General features: G+C 46.9%; 4 protein-coding genes across 7 annotated transcripts in view; 2 read left to right on the top strand and 2 right to left on the bottom strand.

Moving 5' to 3' along the window:
- Positions 1 to 1752: 1752 nt before the first annotated feature.
- nat9 (N-acetyltransferase 9) lies at positions 1753 to 4212 on the top strand. Of its 2 annotated transcripts, XM_028967178.1 has the most exons (6): positions 1753 to 1885; positions 1957 to 2066; positions 2862 to 3002; positions 3072 to 3131; positions 3249 to 3343; positions 3633 to 4212. In XM_028967178.1, exons 1-6 carry the CDS (start codon positions 1809 to 1811, stop codon positions 3807 to 3809), a joined length of 660 nt encoding a protein of 219 aa, XP_028823011.1. In that variant the 5' UTR covers positions 1753 to 1808; the 3' UTR covers positions 3810 to 4212. The 2 variants fall into 2 exon arrangements, with proteins under 2 accessions (XP_028823011.1, XP_028823012.1); XM_028967179.1 differs by lacking the exon at positions 3072 to 3131.
- On the bottom strand, positions 4007 to 7796 carry lrrc59 (leucine rich repeat containing 59). The gene is made up of 7 exons (XM_028967176.1): positions 7599 to 7796; positions 7186 to 7245; positions 6499 to 6657; positions 5718 to 5822; positions 5415 to 5487; positions 5134 to 5325; positions 4007 to 4705 (listed from the first exon to the last, which is right to left on the bottom strand). The coding sequence occupies exons 1-7, from the start codon at positions 7698 to 7700 to the stop codon at positions 4461 to 4463; spliced, it is 936 nt and encodes a 311-aa protein (XP_028823009.1). The 5' UTR covers positions 7701 to 7796; the 3' UTR covers positions 4007 to 4460.
- A 275-nt stretch (positions 7797 to 8071) lies between these two features.
- Positions 8072 to 15097, top strand: noc3l (NOC3-like DNA replication regulator). 2 transcript variants are annotated; one of them, XM_028965838.1, is made up of 21 exons: positions 8072 to 8202; positions 8599 to 8806; positions 8997 to 9123; positions 9449 to 9606; positions 9697 to 9762; positions 9835 to 9956; positions 10890 to 11051; positions 11160 to 11253; positions 11329 to 11504; positions 12126 to 12254; positions 12350 to 12481; positions 12587 to 12667; positions 12922 to 13022; positions 13237 to 13309; positions 13404 to 13467; positions 13535 to 13606; positions 13781 to 13962; positions 14111 to 14239; positions 14335 to 14432; positions 14773 to 14857; positions 14946 to 15097. In XM_028965838.1, exons 1-21 carry the CDS (start codon positions 8191 to 8193, stop codon positions 15057 to 15059), a joined length of 2385 nt encoding a protein of 794 aa, XP_028821671.1. In that variant the 5' UTR covers positions 8072 to 8190; the 3' UTR covers positions 15060 to 15097. The 2 variants fall into 2 exon arrangements, with proteins under 2 accessions (XP_028821671.1, XP_028821673.1); XM_028965840.1 differs by having other exon boundaries at positions 8599 to 8807; positions 9001 to 9123.
- A 287-nt stretch (positions 15098 to 15384) lies between these two features.
- plce1 (phospholipase C, epsilon 1) overlaps positions 15385 to 23890 on the bottom strand; it is a 40993-nt gene continuing 32487 nt past the window's right edge. Inside the window, exons 23-33 of one of the 2 annotated variants that reach the window (XM_028965836.1) lie at positions 23187 to 23321; positions 22165 to 22443; positions 21267 to 21430; positions 20205 to 20466; positions 19971 to 20089; positions 19066 to 19194; positions 18726 to 18935; positions 18178 to 18348; positions 17243 to 17455; positions 17053 to 17164; positions 15385 to 16704 (exon numbers count right to left, since the gene is read on the bottom strand). In XM_028965836.1, the coding sequence (XP_028821669.1) occupies positions 16586 to 16704; positions 17053 to 17164; positions 17243 to 17455; positions 18178 to 18348; positions 18726 to 18935; positions 19066 to 19194; positions 19971 to 20089; positions 20205 to 20466; positions 21267 to 21430; positions 22165 to 22443; positions 23187 to 23321 (1913 nt within the window). In that variant the 3' untranslated portion in view covers positions 15385 to 16585. Of the gene's footprint in view, positions 16705 to 16968; positions 17165 to 17242; positions 17456 to 18177; positions 18349 to 18725; positions 18936 to 19065; positions 19195 to 19970; positions 20090 to 20204; positions 20467 to 21266; positions 21431 to 22164; positions 22444 to 23186; positions 23322 to 23890 lie in introns of both variants that reach the window. The other variant, XM_028965837.1, reaches the window with a different exon arrangement.

Here is a 23890-nt window from a genome sequence, read left to right as displayed (position 1 = left end):
AAAACAGTAAATATTCTTCTTAAAAACTGCCAAAGTGCTGCTCCTGCTTTTGTTACATACATTAGATTACTTTATAGAACGTATACATTTTTATATAGTGTAATTCTGACTCCGTCACGTGGCCCATTTATTTGCATATGGCGCCATCTATGGGTGAACTTTTGGAGAGCGAGAGAGAGAGAGAGAGAGAGAGAGAGATAAACTCCATAAATATTCACGTTAATCCCGTCATTTATCTTTCTATTTCCTTTCCTGGTAAATTAATAAGTTAAGAGGTGTGGGTAATTAATAAGATAAGATTAAACAAATCTTTCTTGTCATTGTCACAATGAAACAACGAAATTTAAAGTGCCCTCACCTCAATAGTTAAGACAGGAAATAAGGAAAATAAAATAGTAGTCAACAATACATACAAATAACCAAAAAATACAAATTTAACTGGATTTTTACAGATATTGCACATGGTGAGGTGGTGGATAAGAGTTTGATTTTGAGTTTAAAGCTGTTTTTATGGCACTCTGCATCTGGAAGTGGCCGTGATCCGGTGACATGTCTCGTGAGGAGCACATTTGTTCCAGGATGGGCAGTTGTTTCCTCCGGTGACCTGTTGACCCCGTGGAGCGCCTTCCTTTCTGCACCACACACACAGTCTTACCATAAGTACACTTTCTATGGAACAGTGGTAGAAAGTGAAAGTGACCTGACGTTGTCATTGTGAGACACAGCAGCGCAGCACACGGTGACACAGTGAAACGTGTCCTCTGTATTTAACCCATCACCCTGAGTGAACAGTGGGCAGCCATGACAGGCGCCTGGGGAGCAGTGTGTGGGGACGGTGCTTTGCTCAGTGGCACCTCAGTGGCACCTTGGCAGATCGGGATTTGAACCAGCAACCTTCTTACTTAACCGCTAGGCCACCACTGGTGGTCTCCACACCACCCCTCTGCTGGCTCCCAGTAGCTGCACGCATCAGGTTCAAAATACTGATGCTGGCCTACAAAGCCAAACATGGAGTAGCACCATCCTACCTCACAGCCCTTATTACACCTCACACTGCACCTCGTATACTCCGAGCCTCCAGTACTGCTCGCCTGGTCCCTCCATCTCTGAAGGTACGAGGAAGACGCTCATCTAGACTCTTCTCCGTCTTGGCCCCTCGGTGGTGGAATGAACTTCCATCTCAGTCACTGAGCACCTTCACACGGCAGCTCAAGACCTTCCTCTTTAGAGAATATTTAGATGAACTTGTAACCTTCTTCTTGTAACTTGTAACTTGTAACCTTCTTCTGTATAGAAACTAGAACAGAGTGAATAAAAAGATTGTATTCATAGTTGGGGGTCCTAGTGAACCAGAACTGACCACTTCATCCATGGTGACATGGAAGCACGTTGTAAGTCGCTCTGGATAAGGGCATCTGCCAATGAATGTAAATGTAAATGTAAATGTAAATGCGCCCAGGTCAGGTCGTCCTCCAGCTCAAGGCCCAGGAACCTGAACACAGGGACAGATGATGGCTGGATGTCACCGTCATTTTCCCACTCCAGCTGCAGGTGAATGATGGAAGATTCTCATTTTAAACGGCTTTTCTCCAAACTACGTGTGCGTGACCTCTCAACTCATCCATAACGTAATGATTCATTCCATGTTTTATTTAAATTCGTCGCCTCATCACGGTCGGAAGGAGTGAAATGGCCTCTGACGCGTAGTAAACGCGCCACCAGTGCGCATGCGCATCGCCGCTTCCACGCGTGACGTCATCGACGCCCGCCGCGGTGCGTGTAGGCGCGGCGTCTCGGCCCCGAACGCGATGAGGCTGAACGAGAACACGCTGCTGGACGGCGAGGACGTCGTGCTGGTGCCGTACACCGCGGAGCACGTCCCGAGGTAACGCCCCGACGGGACTCTCTGACGTGGCCGCCGTTGCCGCCTGAAACGCAGCGCTGCCGTCCTCGCAGGTACCACCGGTGGATGGCGTCCCCCGACCTCCAGAAGCTGACCGCCTCCGAGCCCCTGACCCTGGAGCAGGAGTACGACATGCAGAGGAGCTGGAGGCAGGATGACGACAGTGAGCCCCTCCTTTCTCGGGACAAAACTGCCGTTCCTAAAGGTCCCCTGTCGTGAACATTATTTAACATGAATACGAGTTCCCCTGACCTGTCTGGTCCTGCAGTGGCTAGAAATGGCGATAGGTGTAAAGAGTGCTTTGAGAGCGGCAGTTCAGACGGTAGGATATGGAATTTGTCCCCTTATGACATCATAAGGGGAAAGGTTACCTCCCGTTTCTCATGCTTTCTCCGCCCTGACCATCATGGCTTTCAAACATGAGCAGCATTGCTGTCACTCTGCGATTGAATGTAAAAATGAGCACAAAAGTGTTTTTTAGTTCCGTCACATGAGACTCTGGAGAACCAGCCCGTTAATTAAATTTATGGAAACAACGTCAACACGACTTCCTGTCTATACCAAACATTGTGGTTGGTGAATGGTGTTGACGTCATTTCCCCCGAATGTCCCCTCAACTTCTATAGGGCACTCTCCTCCTCGTCCCGCCTCTCTCCTCCTCATTAGCATATAAAGCTACAGACGGTGAAACGGTGCATCCTGGGAAATCGCATCGTGGGACTGGATCAAAGTGGCTGTAATTCTGCACCAAGAGACTTCAGATGCAGAATTAGGGGACCAACAAGGCCGATATAAAAGCAAAAAACATTTCATGTGTGTGACGTGGTGGCCTAGTTGGTAAAGAAGCGGACCCGTAATCAGAAGGTTGCCTGTTACTGCCACTGAGCAAAGTACCGCCTGTCATGGCCGCCCACTGGTCCCATGTGACCACTAATCAGTTCTTTTCTCCGCCCTGCAGAGTGCACCTTCATCATCCTGGACAAGCACGCGTGGGCGGATCCGGCGAGTCGGGAGGAGGACTGCATGGTGGGAGATGTCAACATCTTCCTCACGGATCCTCAGGAGCCCTCGCTGGCGGAGCTGGAGATCATGATTGCTGGTAACACATCATCCGGCCTCATAATTATAACTGTCCGTTCATGAATGACGTATATTGTCTGTTCTGTAGAGCCCGGTTACAGAGGACGAGGACTGGGAAAAGAGGTCACGAGGATGATGATGTGCTACGGTGCGTAGTTCCTATGCAGTAACATTCTCTCTCTCTCTCTCTCTGTGTGTGTGTGTGTGTGTGTATATATATATATTATTTCATTATAAAACTTTTTTTTTTTTGGATTATACATAGGTGTGGCCAAACTTGGGATCAGAAAATTTCAGGCCAAAATCGGCTTGGACAACATCATCAGCATCGCCATGTTCAAGAAGTTTCACTTCCAGGAGGTAGGTCTGTCCAGTCCATCTTGCGCATCTCCGTGTCTCCAAAAACCCCATTATTCCATCAGGTCATCTGCTATGGGGAAGATATCGACACGGAAATATATGTATCGATACAGGGACACACATCGGTAATTCAAAGTTATGAGTTGTGTTTTGACTCAATTATTAATGTAATGTGATCCACACAGCATCTTGTATATCAGCTGTTTTTATATATCGTGATATAATCGTATCTTGTCCCATACACCCAAAGCGTCCCGTGTAAGATGTACAAACTCCCTGTCGTCCTCAGCTGTCGGTCAGCGAGGTCTTCCGCGAGATCACGCTGGAGATGACCGTGGACGACGACGTGCGGACAACGCTGCTGGGGACCCTGACCGAAGAGGAATACGAGTCCAGTCGCGACGGCAGACGAGCGGGACGCCGAGCCGTTTCAGAGACCGTCCCTGTCTCACAACATCAAGACTAAAGGCTGGGACGAGGAGACCGATAAAAGGAAAAAGACTCTTATTGATTATCAATATACCGATATCCGGAATGAGAACTATTCTTTTCTTTTGTTCTTCAGGTGCAAAGATATCACATAATACACGCCGTCCCGTCCCGTAACGTTTCTATGGATATTTCATCACTGAGGGGTTCTTGTAACACGTAGAGACAACAAAACTGTTTTGATTTTTTTATTATTGTTTGTAATATCGGGCTATTTGCATAAATTTCATGTGTAAATTTCTAAATCGATTTCCATCTAGAATTAAAGTAAAAAAAAAAAATTTTTTATAATAATCCGACTGTTTACATTGACAACAATTTATTACTGCTGATATTAATAAATTAATAACCCTGCAGTAAAAAAAAAACAAAACACTGAACTCCACCGATTAGCCTGTTTGGTCATTAGTTACGCAGACATGTCGGTGGATTTGATTGGCCGATGGTGGTCGGTTTTCTGTTTGTATTTTGGCAACTCTGGTACGTAAGAACGTGCCGCTTAAAACCAGAGAGGAGGAGGGGAAACGGCAAGAGCGAACAATTCCATAGGAATCTATGCCGACAGGCCACGCCTCCCCCGCCTCAGCCACGCCCTGGGCGGGAGAGAAGTTGGGCGGTCCTTCCTCCCTCAGGCTCTCAGGCCGGTGAATTTCCGGAGGATCTGTCGCACCACTTCCTGGCCCTGGGCCCACGTCAGCGCGTCGTCCACGACCCGGTCCAGGGGGACGCAGAGCGCCTCCTTCCGGAGGTCCGTCAGGCGGCACGCCGCGACCACGCCCGCTGCGGTCAGCAGCAGCAGGAGGACGGACCGCAGCAGCAGGGACAACAGGGAACTCTTGCCTTTGGTCTTGGCCGCTTTCGCTGCCTTCTTTTCTGTTAGGAAAAGGACGTTTTGACAAAGCGCACATCAGCATAATCGGAATTATTTCATACGTTTTTTTTTTTTTTTGAGAGGTAGTGATTAAGTACAAATTAAAACTAGTACTTTTTGTGCCTGTCAAATGTTCCTGCAGCACAAGAACTCCCTTTAGGTCACCCAAAAAAAATAGATTTCTAAAAGAAACTGATTCATTTAGATCATTTGTACCTACGTAACAGTTACTTGTTGTTGGGTGGTAGTGGCCTAGTGTGTAACACACTCGCCTATGGACCAGATGATGTCCCTGAGCAGGACACTTAACCCCGAGTGTCTCCAGGGGGGGACTGTCCCTGTAAATACTGACTGTAAGTCGCTCTGGATAAGGGCGTCGGGTAAATGCCGTAGATGGTATGTTTTGAACCGGACGATCGATGCCACGCACCTTGCGCCGGTCCGCCTTTCTTCTTCTTCTCCTCTTTCCTTTTCTTTTGCTGCTCTTGTGCGGCCTGGGCAGCCACCTGAGCCTGGTACTCCTTCCTCTTCCTCTCCTTCTCCTCTGCCTTCTCTCGTTTGCGGGCCTCCCTCTCCCGGGCCTCCCGCTCTCTCAGCTTTGCTTCCTTTTTCTTTTCCGCTTCTGAATAAAAGAAAGAGGGTTCTGCGCTGTGCCGCCGCACGTCATTTCACAAAAAAAAGGTGGGGGGGGGGGGGGGGTGGAGCTCAGACCTCTCTGCTTGAGAAGACGCCGCTCTCGTTCCTTATCCACTTCCTCCTGCAGGATCCTCATGTGCTGAAGGACCTGCAGGTAACAGCATGTCCATGAAATCGCGTCATCCATCATTTTATTTCAAACGAACGACAAAGCACGTGGTGGTGGCCTACAGGGTAACTCGCCTTTCAAACCCCGCTTACTACCATCGTGACCCTGAGCAGGACAGTTAACCCAGAGTGTCTCCAGGGGGGGGGGACTGTCCCTGTAACTACTGATTGTAAGGCACTCTGGATAAGGACCATAAATGTCCTACTCACTCTGGCTGAACACTGTTTACACTGCTTCTCATCCAAACAGTCTCCCGCCACCTTGGCCAGGGCCGGATCCAGGGGGTTGTCCTTCAGGTCCAGCCATCTCAGACTCTTAAATTCAAGTTGCTCGTTAGCCAAGGGGACTCAAGAGAGGTTTACCGTCAGTGCAACAGTATACAGTGAAATACTGGTTCACACAGAGTGCAATCGTAAAAGAAAGAAAAATATGTACAGTACAGGCCAGAAGTTTGGACACACCTTCTCATTCAATGTTTTTTCTTTATTTTCATGACCATTTACATTGGTAGATTCTCACTGAAGGCACCAAAAACTATGAATGAACACGTGTGGAGTTCTGTACTTAACAAAAAGTGGAGACCTGACCTCCACAGTCACCGGACCTGAACCCAATCCAGATGGTTTGGGGTGAGCTGGACCAACAAGTGCTAAACACCTCTGGGAACTCCTTCAAGACTGTTGGAGAAGCATTTCAGGTGACGACCTCTTGAAGCTCATCGAGAGAATGCCAAGAGTGTGTAAAGCAGTAACCAGAGCAAAGAAACTAGAATATAAAACATGTTTTCACTTATTTCACCTTTTTTTGTTAAGTACAGAACTCCACATGTGTTCATTCATAGTTTTGATGCCTTCAGTGAGAATCTACCAACGTAAATGGTCGTGAAGATAAAGAAAATGGATTGAATGAGAAGGCGTGTATACTGTATATACACACTAAACTATACTAACTAGAACGTAAAAGCTTAAAAAAAGAAGGATCTTCAGCCACCTTGAGCTTTGAGAAGCTGACAGGCAGCGTGACCAGCTTGTTGTTGTACAGGTCCAGGTGCTGCAGGCTGCTGAGCTGCCCCACCTCGTCCGGCAGGCTGACCAGTTGGTTCTTGCTCAGGTCGATCTTGATCAGGTGAGTCAGGCTGCAGAATTCAGGCTGTAAAATGAACAAAACATGTGCCGTGGTTACACTTATATTTACTATTCCCCTAAACATGTGTGTTGTGTATTTGACTTTATTATTCTCTGCACCTTATGTTGGGACTTTTATTTTGGTACCTTGGTTACACTGAACATGTCTGTTCTTGTCATTTAATTCATGTGGTGTTCTGTGAGCTGTATGGTGTGGGCCATGACCCCGGTATCAGCGAGAGGTACGTGGGGGAATATTTAGATTTTATTAGAACAATTTAATTTGTGCTCGCACATTTTTATAATGTGTACAAGTGCAGGAAGGAGGGCTACGGGGATTTATGACTGCGGCATGTGCTTCATGAGCTGCCTTGTGGTTTCGGCTCGTCATTTGCAGTACGAGAAAAAGGGGGTCGGTCGATCCGCCACGGAATTCAGGACTGGCCTAACTTTCCACCAATTTCACATAATCAGTGATGTCTGGATGGTGAATAGTTTCTACTCCCTGACATCTCCTACACAAGTGAAGTTCTGCTGGCCACTGCATGCTTACCAGCAAGGTGACAATATTATTGCAGGAGAGGTCCAGTGCCGTGGCTTTGGGAAACGCCGCCTGAAACCAAATCAAAAGTCAATCACGTTAAGGCACTGATAATCAATTAATAATCCCCATCCCAATTAATTTGGATGTTTTTAAAAGTCTAAAAAAGTACAGCTAAAACTAAAAAATATCTATATTTTTTTATTGTCCTAAATCACCTTAACGCACTTATAATCGATTAATAATCGGTGATCCCCATCCCAATAAGTTTGGATGTTTTTAACAGACTAAACAAAGTACAGCTAAGAGAGTAGAATAAAAATACCAAGCGATTAGCTGATTGGTTGGCCGCCGCTTTAGTAATCGATCACAGTTGTGCTGTAGTCGACGATCGTGTTTTAACGCGAGTTGGAGAATTTTCTCACCAGCTCCTTGACGGGGACGTCGGTCAGGTTGCACAGGCTCAGGTCCGTCTCGTTGTCGCTTATTTTGTCGCGGAGGTTCTCAACTTTGCCGCCTTTACTCATCCTGAGAGGAAAGCGACACCAAACGCGGCGCCGTCCGACTAAAACCACGTCATTCAAAACGCGCAGCGCCAGCGCCGCCGAGTCCTGCTTCCTCTTCCCCCGCGGCAGGCGACGTGCGCGGCCAGTGCTGCCCTCTGTCGACTGGACGACGAATTGCAGTGTTGGCTTTATTGTACTCTAATACATTTAAAAAAAAAACGCCTGACGATTAACAGTGTGTATTTTTAATGGTCCGAGTTCATTTGTGCGATTAAAAAACACACACACAGACACAACGTCGACGCTTATTTTTTATTTCCTGGAGAAACGTGGCGTTCCTCCGACCCACCAGAGGGCGCCACCGCACTTTAGTGACGCGCGTCTCCGCGTTTCTCCCGTCGCCAGAGACACACGGACACACGTGAGACTGGATCTGGACGTTTTGGCTTTTTATTTTATTGTTTGAAAGCGCAGTTGTTGTTGTTTTTTACCGCGATTTACACGCGCAGTTATGGGTCGTGCGGTGAGTGATTTCTTCTGTGGAATTAAAAACGTGTCCGTGTCGGCGGTTCAATTTCGCCGTGGGAAGAAAAAGTCGTGTTATCTTCGCATGAAAATTAATAGGTCCTGTAAGAAGTACCGATGCATTTGGTTTCATTCATAGCATAAAACAAATAAAGGAAACACCGAAGGACACGAGTGTAGATTGTGGTTTCAGTGGCTGTTATTGTTGGGTAATGACACCCGAAAAAACTCAATTTATATACTTTTACATAGATTTTTTTTATCTTCTGTTTATATTAGCTCCTATGGAAGCCTAATTTCAGCAACCATGCGCTGAAACCATTCGACACGAAATCGGGGGGAATCTGGGGTGTCATGTGCATGTATGACTCTGGCGCCTTTTACCCACGAACAGGCCAAGCACAACAAAAAGAAGAAGCCGAGCTTTCGCAAGCTCCTCAAGACGAGCGACCTGAAGCTCGAGAACAAGTCGAGGAATCGGCAGTTCAAGCTGCAGAGCACCGCCAAGAAGCACCGCAAAGAGCAGAGGAAGCTGCGTCAGGCCATCGGCCATGCGTCCGCCCGGACCCCTGCTCCCCTGGAGCGGTACCACAAGAAGCCGGGTACGCTCCCGTATTTCCTGACTGCTGGGAAGATTATTTTCTGCATAACCTCGCATGGCTGTTGGGGTGGTTTAATTCTCCACACCCATGATCGAGCATTAAAACCGTTCAGTAAAAATAAAATGGCTGGGCCGATATCATGCAGGAAGAGAATTGAGTTGGTGTGTTGTGTCCCAAATGTCGTCCACAGGGGAGGAGGAGGAGGAGGAAGATTTCTTGGAGACTCTTCCTACCGACATGATGGATGAGGATGACTTGCAGCAGATCAAAGCTATGGCGCAGAAGGCCTCCTTCCTGACACGAGACCTGTCCTCCTGGTATGAATTTGTTCTTTTACACCCTTTCATGCATTTAATGCAACTCAAAAAGATTTATGCAAAAAGCAATGAAATTGGTTCTATATAAGAAAAAAAAACATTTAGATGAAATTAATAATATTCCTAACGAAGTCAAAAATCGTTCTGGTGTTAAAATTCTTGTACTCTGCACGTAAAAGACACTTAAGTCAGAAAAAAAAATTTGTACGCAAGTAAAACTCTGTACGGAAACGCATACACAGCTCACAGCAAGTATTTTTCTGCCTTTTAATTGACTTTTAACGTCAGAATGGAACATGGTATTTTTCTGGGGTTAATCCCACAGCGCCCCGGTGCACGCCAAGAAGCGCAAGTCCGAGCAGGCGGTGGAGAAGTACGAGAAGACTCCCCGGAAGATGCAGGCGGCGGACGAGAGGGAAGTCATCCACCTCCTACCCATCAAAGACAAAACCCGACTCATCCCGCAGACGATGGAGAAACCCGGTGCGGGAAAATCCCGCTCGCGCCGTTTTAAGATGCCACGGTTCTTCTCTGCCAGAAAGTTTTACAACAAAATTTCCTTTTGATCTTTAGCGAAACCAGAAAAGGAAGAAGACGAAGAAGAAAAAGAAGTGCAGGAACCTAAAGAGCTAGAACATGGTGATTTCCTCACCCTCTACACATCTATTCCATGTCTTCTGCGAATGCTGATGGGCCTGCTTTTCCCCGCAGTCGAGGAGATGCCCGCACGGACCCCAGAGCAGCAGATTGAGCTGCGTGCACAAAATCTGGTGGAGAAGAAGCTGCGCATTGCAGGTCTGGGATCCGCCATCCTCGCCGACCCCAACTGCAACGTAAGGCTTTTACTGCTGCCAGTTATCAATAAAACCCAATCAAATATTTCTGCATTTCCAGCATTTACCAGACGCCCTTATCCAGAGCGACTTACAATCAGTAGTTACAGGGACAGTCCCCCCTGGAGACACTCAGGGTTAAGTGTCTTGCTCAGTGACACACTGGTAGTAAGTGGGATTTGAACCTGGGTCTTCTGAGTCTACTACCACCCTAATATGACAGTAACACATGTGATTTGCGAGTGTAGCAGATTATAAATGCAATTTTTTCACCTTTTAAAGGTCCCATAATTAAGGTTTTGTTGGTCCCCTAATTCTATATCTGAAGTCTCTTGGTGCAGAATTACAGCCACGTTGATCCAGTCCCACAGTGAGGTTTCCCAAAACGCACCTGTAGCTTTAAATGCTAATGAGGAGGAGAGCGGCCTATAGAAGTTGAGGGGGGAATCGTGGAAATGAAACACCAACCACAATGTTTGGTACAGACAGGACATTCCGTTTCTTTAGAAAAAATGTAATGAACCTGCTGGTTCTTCAAAGTCTCGCGTGACTGAGCACAAATGTATTTTTTAAGTTCTTTTTTACATCCAAACACTGAGCGTGGAGATAATGTTTTAGGGGAGGGGTGGGAAAAATAATGACAATGGCTCCCTTATGACATCATAAGGGAGCAAATTCCAGATCCGACCGTCTGAGCTGCTGCTCTCTGAACAGTGGAGCAGAATGGCCAAAACACTCTTTACACCGATCACCATTTCTAGCTACTGCAGGACCACAAACAGGCTGGGGGAACTCGTATTAATGTTACATCAATTTACAAAGTCACATTTTCTTGATAATGGACCATTAAGATGAAAGTGGATATTTGCACATTGATCCTTGGCACACGGTGTTCTGATCCATTTGAAGCTGTGGTGTGTGGTCTTCACTCAGATCAAGAAGCTGAAGGAGCTGAGGGCCATGCTGATGGAGACGGACCCGCTGGTGGCGGTCACGGTCCGGAAGCTGGTGATGGTCTCGCTCATGGAGGTCTTCAAGGACATCGTGCCTTCGTACCGAATTCGCCCACTGAGCGAAGCAGAGAAGACTACAAGGGTACGTGATATTTCATATTTCTAGCCTGCAGTGGACACTTTTCAGGTCTTTCAGGTCTGGTTTGGTTGATTTTGGCCTCTTGAGCATGAATTTTATTTTCGCCGACAGGTCAAAAAGGAGATCCAGCAGCTGAGAGAGTTTGAGGAAGGACTAGTGAGTCAGTACAAGTTCTACCTGGAGGACCTGGAGCAGGTCATCAAAGGTACGGTGAGGCAGACAGATTCCGGACACCAGAGACGGGGTGCTGCTGACCGGCCCGCCCCCTGTTTGTCCGCAGACTGGAAGCAGCAGAAGAGGAAGAGCAGTGAAGCCGTCGCCCTGCAGAGCTACAAGGGCCTGGCGGAGGTGGCGGTCCGCTGCGTGTGCGAGCTGCTGGTGGCCCTGCCCCACTTCAACTTCCACAACAACATCATCGTCACGGTCGTGCCACTCATGAACGACCCGGCCAGGAAGGTGAGTGGCAGTATTTTTAATCATCTACATTTTTATGCAACTTACAGGGTGGGTAGTAGCCTAGCGGGTAACACGCTCGCCTATGAACCAGAAGACCCAGGCTCAAACCCAACTTACTACCATCGTGTCCCTGAGCAAGACACTTAACCCTGAGTGTCTCCAGGGGGGACTGTCCCTGTAACCTCTGATTGTAATTCACTCTGGATAAGGGCGTCTGGTAAATGCTGTAAATGTAAGGGATTTTATTGTAGTATAGCACACCATCACCAGATGGCCCAACCACATTCAATAGGAAGTAGGCCTAGTGCAAGTGTAGTAGATTTATTATATATGTATTTATTTATATATAATTATATATTTTTAACAGTGCGCAACTTTATTAAGCAAAATAAGTGAAAAGAAATCCTCTCTGCTCTCTACAACCCATTCACTTTCATAGTTTTCAAAATAAAAGTCCCAAACACACTGGATTCCTGAATGCAGTTCATTTCAAAATAAAAGCGGATTATATCAGCGTGCCGTGGCATAAAAAAAAAAGAACACTGGCCAAGCCGAGCCTGACGCGTGTACGCAGCGCGACGCCACTTCTCCTCCACATTAATGCTCCGCTTTCTCCTTCAGGTGTCTGAGATGTGCTGCGACGCTGTGAAGAAGCTGCTGAAGCAGGATAAACTGGGCCAGGCGTCTCTAGCTGTGGTTAAGGTGGTTTCAGGACTGGTCAAAAGTAGGAATTACGACGTCAAACCAGAGGTACGAGCGCAGTTATGATTGTGGCGTGCACTGCATGCAGGAACAGTGATTCTAAACGCTCGCGGTGTTCCCGTCTCGCTCTGTGTGACTGGTAGCTGCTGAAGACGCTGATTTGCCTCCGGATAAAGGAGGTGGAGGTGAAGAAGGATGCGGAGGATTTGGCAACCAAGAAGAAATTCATGACCTACAAAGAGAAAAAGCTGAAGCTGTCCAGAATGCAGAGAAAAGTGTGACCGCAACTTCTGCATTTTATTTCCTATTAATAATGGAAGAATAAATACTACAAACGTTTGACGCTTTTTATTTATTGATTTATTTAATCATCTCCACAGTGGAAGAAAGCTGAAGAAAAACTTCAGAAGGAGCTTCTGGAAACAGAGGCTTCAGACAGTAAAGACAAGAAGCTGAAATTAGTGAGTGAAGGAATTTCGTTCATTGACTTTCTTGTCCCTTCAGCAGTTAAGTGTTTACTCACCATGTGATTATGAAAGCCCGTGGTCTATTCTCAATTTTTAAATACATTAAAGAACCTTATTTCCTCATTTGTTTGCATTAAAATGAAAATTGTTGAGTTTTTTTTTTTTTTTTGCTGTGAACATGAAAGGCTTAAATAACGCCGTTTGTGCTGCATTCTGGGTAAACCAGCCTCGTCAATTTCTCTTTGCAGCACACGGAAACACTGAACATCGTGTTCCTGATCTACTTCAGAATACTGAAGAAAGCGCAGAAGTCCGTGCTGCTTCCAGCCGTCCTTGAAGGTTTGGCCAAGTAAGGATCGCTGGGATTCATTTTACATTTCTGCCTTCTCCAGGGCGTCTTACAGTCAGTAGTTACGGGGACAGTCCCCCCCTGGAGACACTCAGGTTTAAGTGTCTTGCTCAGGGACACGATGGTAGTAAGTGGGGTTCGAACCTGGGACTTCTTGGTCCTCTGGTTTATAGGCTACGACCACCCCATTAAATATGGCTATATTCTTTTGCAGGTTTGCTCATCTTATTAATGTGGAATTCTTTGACGACCTGTTGACGGTGCTTCATAACCTGATTGTATCGGGCGTGAGTCAGTTTTTCTATCTGTTTTTTTTTATATATATATAGTCAGTTTTGTAATATGAAATATAAAATATTCCCCCCCCCTTCTGCCATAAAGGAGCTGACCTACCGAGAGAGTCTGCACTGCATCCAGACAGCGTTTAATGTTCTGTCTGGTCAAGGTGTGGATCTTTATGATTATTAATGTTTCCTCCACCCGTTCGGATGGTAAAATTCTCTCTTCCGCAGGCGACGTGCTGAACATCGACCCCCTAAAATTCTACACCCACCTGTACAAGACGCTGCTGCTGCTGGACGCAGGTGTGAACTTCACACTTCTGATTTGTCTGGCTGCAGTTTGGCTTTAAAAGTGAATATTTTAATGTGTGTGTATGAAGGGTAGCTCAACGCTGAAATATTAATTACGGACCGTAAGAAGCGCGGGGTTTGGGTTTTTCTGAATATGTGACCGTGTGCATCCTGGTGCCCGTGCAGGTCGGTCCAACGAAGACACGGACATTGCGCTGCAGTGCCTGGACGTGATGCTGAGCAAACGCAGGAAGCAGGTCACCCTGCAGAGGGCGCAGGCCTTCCTCAAGCGCCTGAGCACGCTCAGTCTGCACGTCCTGCCCAACTCCACCGTGGGCATCCTGGCCACCAACCGGACGCTGATGCACGTAAGACCGTACAGTCAGTAGTTACAGAGACGCTCAGGGTTAAGTGTCTCGCTCGGGGACACGATGGTAGTAAGTGGGGTTCGAACCCGGGTCTTTTGGCTCATCTGGCACGTGTGTGGTTTTTTCATCACTCCGCTTTCTTCTGAAGACGTTCCCGAAATGTGACATCTTGCTGGACAACGAGACGCAGGGCAGCGGGGTGTACCTGCCTGAGCTGGACGAGCCGGAGTACTGCAACCCCCAGAACACGTCTCTGTGGGAGCTGCACACGCTCAGGGTAATGCGCACGGCCTTTTTATTTCTTCACTTGCATCATGGGAAGGATTTAAAAGGTTTTTTTTGATAATAATAATTATTGTTATTATTTGGCAGAGGCATTACCATCCCGTAGTGAGGAAACTTGCGTCTCACCTGGTGGCTGGGGCTCCGAGCGAAGGGGCCGGTGCTCTCGGCACGGCGTTGAGTCGCAGGTACTGTTGTTTATCGGACTAAATATCTTAGTCCAACGCGGTGAAGGCGAAGAACGAGGTAAATGCTGTTCGTTTGACGAAAGCTGGGAGAAAATGACCCTTATAATTTCTTTACAATGAAGTAGAAATGCGGCCGCTGGTAATAACATCTATAAGGTAATAACAATAGTAATAAGATAACCTTGTTTTAGTTATGAAATGTTGTTTTTGTCTGTTCTACTTTGTTTTTGTACTATATTGACTGGGTTAAATAGAATTGCATTTTTTACTGTCCATTGTTCCCGAATTGTGGAACATTGGAGCGTCCTCGTTTACAAACTGGAACGCTTGCGTTTCCCAGGCTGCCGGTCCAGCTGTTTGAGGATTACGGTGTGAAGGACATGACGTTCAATCCACCCGTGGCTGCCCCTCAGTCCAAGAAGAAGGTCGGTCTGAAGAACGGCGGTCACGGTCACATGCGAGGTGGACAAAATGCTCACAAACTGAACCGATTTCTCTCTCTCTCTCTCTCAGGAGCATTTCACGATCGGCCACGCCTTTTTGGACTCGGCCCTCAAGGCGCAGGGGGATCAGGCTCTTGAAGCTGAATGTGATGAAAATTTGAATTTTGCCGAATGTCGAAAGTAAAAGAAAAATCTGTACAAAAAAAAAAAAAGTGTTTTATTACATCCGCTTTGAGTTTGAGTGTAACTGCAGCAACGAAAAAAATAATCTGTAATGTAATACCAAAAAAATTGCTTTTAGGTACAAATATGCTTGTATCTCAAATTTGTAGGCAGTACGTTCTAAGGAAGACAAAAAATGGAAGCAAATTAACGTCCCTGGTTTTACATGAGTGATGTGCTGACAATTAAAACCCACACGCTGCCCACTGCTCACCAAGGGTGATGGTTAAATACAGAGGACACATTTCACTGTGTGCTGTGCTGCAGTGTTTCACAATGACAATGACTTCACTTTCACTTTTATTGATCATTAAAAAATATTATATTAGGAATACAACCAAAACATTTGAAGGCAGAAGTGCTTAGCACTTCAGACACCTAAATTGTCTTCACACTGTACCTGTTTATACTAGTAATAAAACTAAGTCCAATTACAGTAATCATAGGTTGCTTCATGAGCAGCAAAGTCATATTCACAGGCAATGCATAAAAATGTACAATATGACTACAAAATCTGGTATAAAAGATGGGTTTCTGCGCAATGTTAGACTTTCTCTTCCCACCAAAGATAAAATAAATAACATTTCACTCTCGGATACATTTACACGGTTTAACATAGTGGGGGGAAAAACGTTAAAATTTCACATACTGTACATACATAAATAGTTACATGAAAAATCTGTGCCAAGATCTAATGTTCTCTGCACCATAACATAAATAAAAAAAAACAAGAAGAAATACATATATAAAGAAAAGTAGTCATCATAATGCACACATTTTGAACCTCAGACTGAAGGTGCATTTTATTAGCATTAAAGTGTGACACCATTTTAAAATAAAGAATTGAATAAACCAACCATCAGGAATAAACCAATATAAAGTCTAAATAAAAAAAAAAATAATTACCATGCATTTTTTTAAGTGCATCTCCCCCCCGATGGTCATAAAATTTAATGCATGGCCGACTAAAAGGTTCAACAGGCCTAATGATGCAATCACTGGTTATTCAAATTAAATAAATATTACAATTTTTATATTTAATTCAATTTACTGGCATTTTCAAATCTCTGGCACAGACAAAGAGAAATAAAAAAAAAAGTCATTACAATAAAAGCTGCCAAGAATGTACAGTATTAAACTTCATTTATCCTGACAATGTAGTAACAATTATAGAAAATAATGAAACGGTCATTCAAAAATCTCTTGATATGACAGTAGTGTTACAAACAGGTCATGAAGGACAGAGAAGGACCCTTAAAAGCACCTACGGAGCTTGCTTATAAAACCCGGTCGGGGTTCACCCACGGGTGGCGCCCTTCACCCATCCCTCACCCATCCCTCAGTCTCAAACTGGAACGAGTAGACATCTTCAGTTCTGTACTCCGTAACTGAGCGAAGGACACAGGGTGCCCCGCCCCGCCCGTCACTGATGTGGAGGAAGAGGGAGACCTCCGTACGTGCTGTTCTCTGGCGTTCGGTGGCCTGGCCTCATTTGTGCAACTTCCAGTTCCACAGCAGGGCGAGGGACCAGGAGGGGGCCGGCAGGCTGGGAGACGGTCTGCAGCCCCCCGGCGCCAGCCGGACCTTCGGTCCCTTGGAGCAGTGACCTGAAGATGGAGGTAAGCCTAGACGTTTTTCCAGCTTATAAAAAGTATACATTTATCACTTCATGCAATCAGTAGTCATGCATTAAACAAAGAAATAAAAAAAAACTACAGTATGTAAACTGTACAACGATTTTGATGTTGGCAGAAGAGGGAATTTTAAGGTCATATTTTCCTGTTTTATTCACCTCAGGACACCCAGATTTCTCTGCTGACGTGTTTATGGGCGGTCAGAAACGCAGAGAATCAGAAGATGCGATTAGTTACCTTGCAGACTCTCACACACAGGCAGAGCGGGTCAGTCAGAGAGCTCCGCCCACGTCACACCGCATGCAGGCCTCTCCTCCTTACTGTGAGAGCCCTCCGGCGCCACGCCCGGCCCGGCCACGCCGCGACTCCGCCCCGCCAGCTTCCTCAGCTCGGTGGCAAACGACAGGCCCTTCCGCTTATCCTCGCGGGCAATCTGGATTCCACGCAGCCAATCAGAACGAGCGGGAGAACAAAGCGGCTATTTGAGAACGCGCTCGGAGCGGAATCGCACCTGCTCTTTGAGTTTGAGTATGAACCTCCCCGCCCCCCTCCAGCGGCTCTGCGCCTGGTACACGCACTCGTGGTCCAGCAGGACGCGCTGCGTGGCTCTCGCCGGCCCCGCCTTCTTGCCGCCCGCGTCCCTGGCCACCTCCTCCAGGAGCGCGTAGTCGCTCGGGTTGGGGTTGGTCAGGATGCTGCAGGAGTATTTGGCTTTGCTCAGTGTCTGCAGAGAGAGACATTTAAAGAAATTTGACTGACCAATGAGAGTCTCTGGACTCTCTATTTCAAAGCACTGTCAACGAGTAAAATACAGGGTTCCCACTCCAAGTCAGACTGAAAGTTCCACGAATTTTCCATGATATTCCCGGACCAAAAAGCAGAATTTCCAGGACCTCCCGTATAATGAAATGTCCAATATAACCTTTGGGTGCTGAGCAGAAAGACATTTAAATCGGTTCGAGAATTCATAACTTCATCTACATCATTGTTGTTGAATATTGGCAGCTTGGCGTGCCTGGAAATGCTGTAGAAAAGGTAAAAAGTCAGGTATAGAGTAACGATATACAAACTTTCAATCTAAAATATAACATAAACGATATAAAAATGTAAAGAACACCACAATGGGGTTGATGTGGTTAGAACAGAAACCACAGAACGCATTTTGAATTTTATATCTGCGTTATTTTCTTTAAATATTTGAAACTACTTTTTTTTTTTTTTTACTAAGGTATCAAAGAAACATGCCAGATGAGATGATACGTTGCAACGGGGGGCAGACGAGCCCTTTAATCATTATAATTAACTCAGAGTGTTGAGTGGCTCATATAAATCAGTAAACAGATTAATAAATCATCATCATCATCATCACTCCAGTAAATTATTGGCCCCTGGTTGCCCTGGCAACATATGAACAGCAGCACGATGAAAGCAGCCACCGACTCGGACCTGCTGGATGACGTCCTGCGCCGTGCTGCGGCGCGGCGCTTTGATGACCGTGTGCGGCTGCTCCGGGGACACGTTGTGCACCTGGACGAAGAACGTGTCCTCCTCTCCCCCTCCTCCGCCGCTGCTGGCCTCCTCGCCTCCCTCCATCCTGCTGTTCTTCTCATTCAGACCCTGTTTAAAAATAGATATATACAATATACAGTTACACGATGTCCACCATAACAATTGGGGCAGCGGTGGCCTTGCAGTTGAAGAAGTGGCCCCGTAATCAGAAGGTTGTCGGTTCGAATCCCGATCTGGATCTGTGCTGAGCAAAGCACCGTCCCCACACACTGCTCCCCGCGTGCCTGTCATGGTGCCAACTGCTCACTCAGGGTGATGGGTTAAATGCAGAGGACACACTTCACTGCGTGCACCGTGTGCTGTGCATCACAATGACAATCACGTCACTTTCACTTCCCATTCTGGCGCATTTGAGGGGGAATTTTTTTTTTTTTTTCTGGATTTCATTCAGAGAAGGTTAAAAAGAGGCTGGTGTGCTCTCGTACCTCCTCCCTGCTCCTCAGGTACAGCCTCCCCAGGTAGCCCTCTTCGGGCGCCCAGCTGCCCACCACGCGCAGCACCTCCTCCTCCGGCGCCAGGGGGCGCTGCTGAGGCATTTTCTTGGCATCGCTCTTCTCCGAGCTCTTCGCCAGGGGCACTCTCTCCTCGTACAAGAAGTGCTCCGAGGTGGCCGACGTGGGGGACCTGGAGAGGAGCTGCGGGGACGAGAGAAAGACGTCCATGTAGACCCTCTTCCAGAAACACTGGCCGGGTTTTATCTCTGTGTTTTGTCTCCTTCCAAGGGCGACCCTGGGAAAGCGGGGCAGGGCGGGGCCCGGGACTCACCACGCTGAGCAGCTGCTTGGCGGTGGTGTGCTCCGTCACCTCCACCACAACGAAGGGCTCGGGCCCCGGTACCCCATGGACGGTGACTCTGTGCTGCAGGGCCGCCCGTCTCTCGTCGGTGCTGAAGAACTGCAACGACCAGAGAACGTGGCAACGTGGGGAAGCTGGTTTCATTTAACTCCATTTTCAGCAATGATCAACGTCTCGCGCCCCCCCCGTGTCTCATCCTGCTGCTATGCTGCTGCTGTTTGCTTTTTCTCGGTGCAGGAATGACGGGAATGGCGAGAACGCCGGGGAGAGCTTTTCAAAACAATGCCAGCGTCCTCGCCGTGAGGCCTCAGGTCTCACTTCTGCCGGGTACGAGACAACTGCTCATGTCTTCACGTGTGCTCATTTTAACAAGGAATGTGGCCCGTTTACACTTAATAGTCCACGAGTGCTTTTAAATATACAGACAAGTCGCAAATTAAGAGCCGGGGCATAACATGATCTCACAATATGAATCACCATAATATTTTATCACGACCTACGGCTCACTGGTGACGTAAAAACACAGCTGACATACAAGATGCTGTGATCGGTCTGTTACAGGAGTTGGAGGTCCTCGCTAAAGAAAAGGGTCTACGGTACAGTACCACCCGGTGGGCTAAATTTTCATACAAAAATATCGATATTTGATGTCCCAATATCAATAAAACAATATCAGAACATTAAAATATTGTGATATATTGATATATTATCGATATTTTCAAACTGAATCAAACTGAACGGGAGTGACATCTGTACAGATATATAAATAGATCGATCGGAACAGACAGACAAATAGATCTATGCATATGTAGGACACCGTTTTCATTTTGGTGCCCACCTTTAGAACAGAGTGTTAAGACCCTTTTAAGACCCACCATGGAAGCAGGGGCAGTGCCACCACTGGCCGCTTCCTCTGTTCTGCGGCTGTATATGAACAGGCTGGAGACCTCCAGGGGCTTGTTGTGCTGATTCCGCAGTGCCATGTGCCTGTACCCTACGGGTGCAATCAAACAGGGATTATCACCAATTATTCACCATTAATCTAACTCACTGTTGCTTTAACTCTGTTTATTAGCGAGAAAGGACGACTTTGGCCCCGCTGAACCCACCGGCTTTTAGCGCCCGCAGGGGCAGGATCCTCTGGGCGGTGACCTGGGAGCTGTTGTTCTCCACCACGCCCAGGCGCAGGAAGGCCAGGTCCTCGAAGTGCACGCTGAAGACGAAGGTCTCGCTCCACATGGGGTTGAGGGTGTTGCGGTGGATGGGCTTGGTGCGGAAGTGGCAACAGTCCGCCTGTGTTCCCAGCACCTCCAGCTCCACGAAGGGGCTGCCCGCCGTGTTACTGGGGCACACGTTCTGTCCGGAGATAATCTGTGGCACCAACATTCACAGACACTTAACTGACCATTCTACTGAAAATATATAACACAAATATATACAGAGCAGGCCAAAAGTTTGGACGCCTTCTCATTCAACGTGTTTTCTTTATCTTCATGACCATTTACGTTGGTAGATTCTCACTGAAGGCATCAAAACTATGAATGAACACATGTGGAGTTCTGTACTTAACAAAAAAAGGTGAAATAAGTGAAAACATGTTTTATATTCTAGTTTCTTTGCTCTGATTACTGCTTTGCACACTCTTGGCATTCTCTCGATGAGCTTCAAGAGGTCGTCACCTGAAATGCTTCTCCAACAGTCTTGAAGGAGTTCCCAGAGGTGTTTAGCACTTGTTGGGGTCCAGCTCACTCCAAACCATCTGGATTGGGTTCAGGTCCGGTGACTGTGGAGGTCAGGTCTCCACTTTTTGTTAAGTACAGAACTCCACATGTGTTCATTCATAGTTTTGATGCCTTCAGTGAGAATCTACCAACGTAAATGGTCATGAAAATAAAGAAAACGTGTTTAATGAGAAGGTGTCCAAACTTTTGGCCACTTCTGTATAACAAAATAATGTGAAACTACCACAGTTTACACATAACAGAATTAACAGAAACAGAATAAAAAATCTTTAATAACTTGCAATTCCAAAGAGTCGTCTCGAATTTCTAAACGCCACATCTGTACTATAGTATTATCAATAGTAACTATTATAACCTAAATAAGTGAAGGAAAATGCCCTTCTAATTCCACAACATCCATTTTCATTGATTTGAGGGAAAGCTGCTCACAGTGAGCGAGTAGACGGCGGGGCTCATGTTGTCGTGCTCGCGCTCCAGAGGGCTGAACTGCTGGTAGAGGGGGCATCCGCGGTCCCAGAGCACCGGCGGCTTCAGCACGTAGCCACAGCCCCCGTTCCCCTCGAACAGGGCGGCGTTCAGCTGCATGGGCAGGTCTGAGGCAGGAGGGACGATAAGTTCATTTTAAAAAGACTGTTCGCACTCAGCAAAACCTCTCAATTCAACTCGGCTCGCTACTGTTAACACCCACGGCGTCTGCAAAAAGCCTTGGAGTTTGGATTGACGACGAACTGAGTCTGAACCATCGCGTTGCTGCGATCTCCAGATCCTGCAGGTTCACTCTCTACAACATTCGTGAGATTCTGCCTTTTCTCTCACAACAGGCTTCGCAGCTCCTCGTCCAGGCAGCAGTCATCTCTTAAACTGGACTATTGTAACTCTCTCCTGGCTGGAGCCTTTGCAGTCACCATAAAACCCCTCCAGATGGTCCAAAACGTCTCATCTTTAACCAGCCGAAACACACCCACGTCCCGCATCTTCTCACCTCTCTCCACCGGCTCCCGGTAGCTGTTTAAATCCTTGATGCTGCCTACAGGGCTGTAAATGGAAGTTCTCGCTCTTACACCAACACACTACTAGCCAGATACACTCCTGCACGCCCGCTCACATCTACACACGAAACGAGACTGAAAATTCCCTCTTGACGGGGTCTCCGACAGCAATCGACTCTGTTCTCCTTCGTTGTCCCTGGCTGGTGGGACAACTTGTCCTGCTCCATTCGACTAGCCAAGACTACCACCACCTTTAAGAAGCAGTCGAAAACCCACTTATCGCTTTGGATAAAACTGTCTGCTAAGTAAAGTAAAGCATGGTAGCTGGTAGTTGGTACCGTCCGTCTGGTAGTTGAGGGCCACCAGCTGGATGCCGTGCAGCCAGAAGATGACTGGGTTGGGGTTGGCCGAGTCGATGCGCGTGGCGGCAGGGTAGGTCCGCAGCAGCTGGCCGCTCGTGTGCTGGATGAGCTTCTGGGAGTAGCGGCGGCAGAGGCGCTTGGCGGCGTTCTCGTTGACCGAGGAGATGTGGTAACATTTGGGGGTGCGGATGATGGCGCTGAGGGAGGCGCTGGGGTTTGGATCTTCCCAGCTGGTGCGGGCGTTGTCCACTGGACCTAGCAGAGGTGGAAATGTTTGGTGGAAGGGATTCTGGGCACCAGTCAACATCCATCCCCAAAACTCTTGAATTTAAACTCTAATGGAATAAGATTAATAAAAAATTGAAAATTTTAATGCATTCCTGGAATTTGATGACTAAATGTAGGTGTTTTAATTTATGCTATTGCTATTTGCTAATGAGCTATGGCTTAAAAAGAAAAATAATCATATTTGCAGAAATGTAAATATTTAGAAGCTATAGGGTTGCTACATAATCGCCCTGTATTTTGAAATTAAACTGTGCAATGTTGATTTTTATATAAATATGGAATGGGCATTGTCTCGTATTCTTTCCCCCGAGTTGTTATTGATGCATCATCATTCTGCCCACATTTTGTATGAAAACGTTGGATTGATTCTAAGACATGATTTGGTAAGACATGCAATATCGCAGCCAACCAGAAGCAGAGTCTCATGCCCGTACAAAAGTCTTTTTATTCGTTTTATTTCTATGGCCAATAATAAGGAAGTACTTGTATTTAGTATGACTGGTCACCATAGTTACAGCCGCCGATGTGTCGTTTGGTCAAATAACTGGAACAACGACGTGACGCCACCCCGCCAGATTTAACCTGACCCTTAACCCTTCCCTTTTTAACATGTTAGCTTGTGGAAAACTGCTGGATTGGACCTTTAAACTAATAATACATGGCTTTTTTTTATCCCAGGCTGTGTTTTGCATGTGGGTGAACACGTGTACCTTTTCCTGTGGGCCGATTCGCCGACAGAGCCTCGCCGGGGGCACTGCCTTTAACTGGGTTGTTGCCGAAGATGGACTTCCTACTTTTTCTATCTTTACCTCGGCTGGAGCCCGCCGGAGACAGGGTGGAAAGGCCTGTTTCCCACACACACACACACACACACACACACACACACACACACACACACACACACACACACACACAAACAAGGTCAAGGGTTCAGAGGTCACAGGCCTTTTCTATTAACTGTATTCTGGTGGCTGGTTTTGCCTTTGGCTGCAGGGTCGTATTCCCAAACCATACCTGGATCATGTTTTTGTCATAATAAATACATCGGCCCATACCTCAGGCAACAACTGGTCAGTGACCGTTTTATATTCTTATTACAGTTACTATTGGTATTTTCAGGCCGAGCAGTTCTACATTTACATTTACAGCATTTACCAGACGCCCTTATCCAGAGCGACTTACAGTCAGTAGTTACAGGGACAGTCCCCCCCTGGAGACACTCAGGGTTAAGTGTCTAGCTCAGGGACACAATGGTAGTAAGCGGGATTTGAACTTGGGTCTTCTGGTTCATAGGCGAGTGTGTTACCCACTAGGCTAAAAAAAAATCAGCCAATCAGCACAGTGCATGTGGAATCTAGGGCAGTGGTAGCCTGGTGGGTAGGGAGGTGAACCCATGACCGGAAATCCCGAACTG

Source organism: Denticeps clupeoides, chromosome 2, assembly GCF_900700375.1.
Source record: "Denticeps clupeoides chromosome 2, fDenClu1.1, whole genome shotgun sequence".
Classification (NCBI taxonomy): domain Eukaryota; kingdom Metazoa; phylum Chordata; class Actinopteri; order Clupeiformes; family Denticipitidae; genus Denticeps; species Denticeps clupeoides.
Note: the sequence above shows the minus strand (reverse complement) of the source record. Positions and strands in the feature narration are given on the sequence as shown.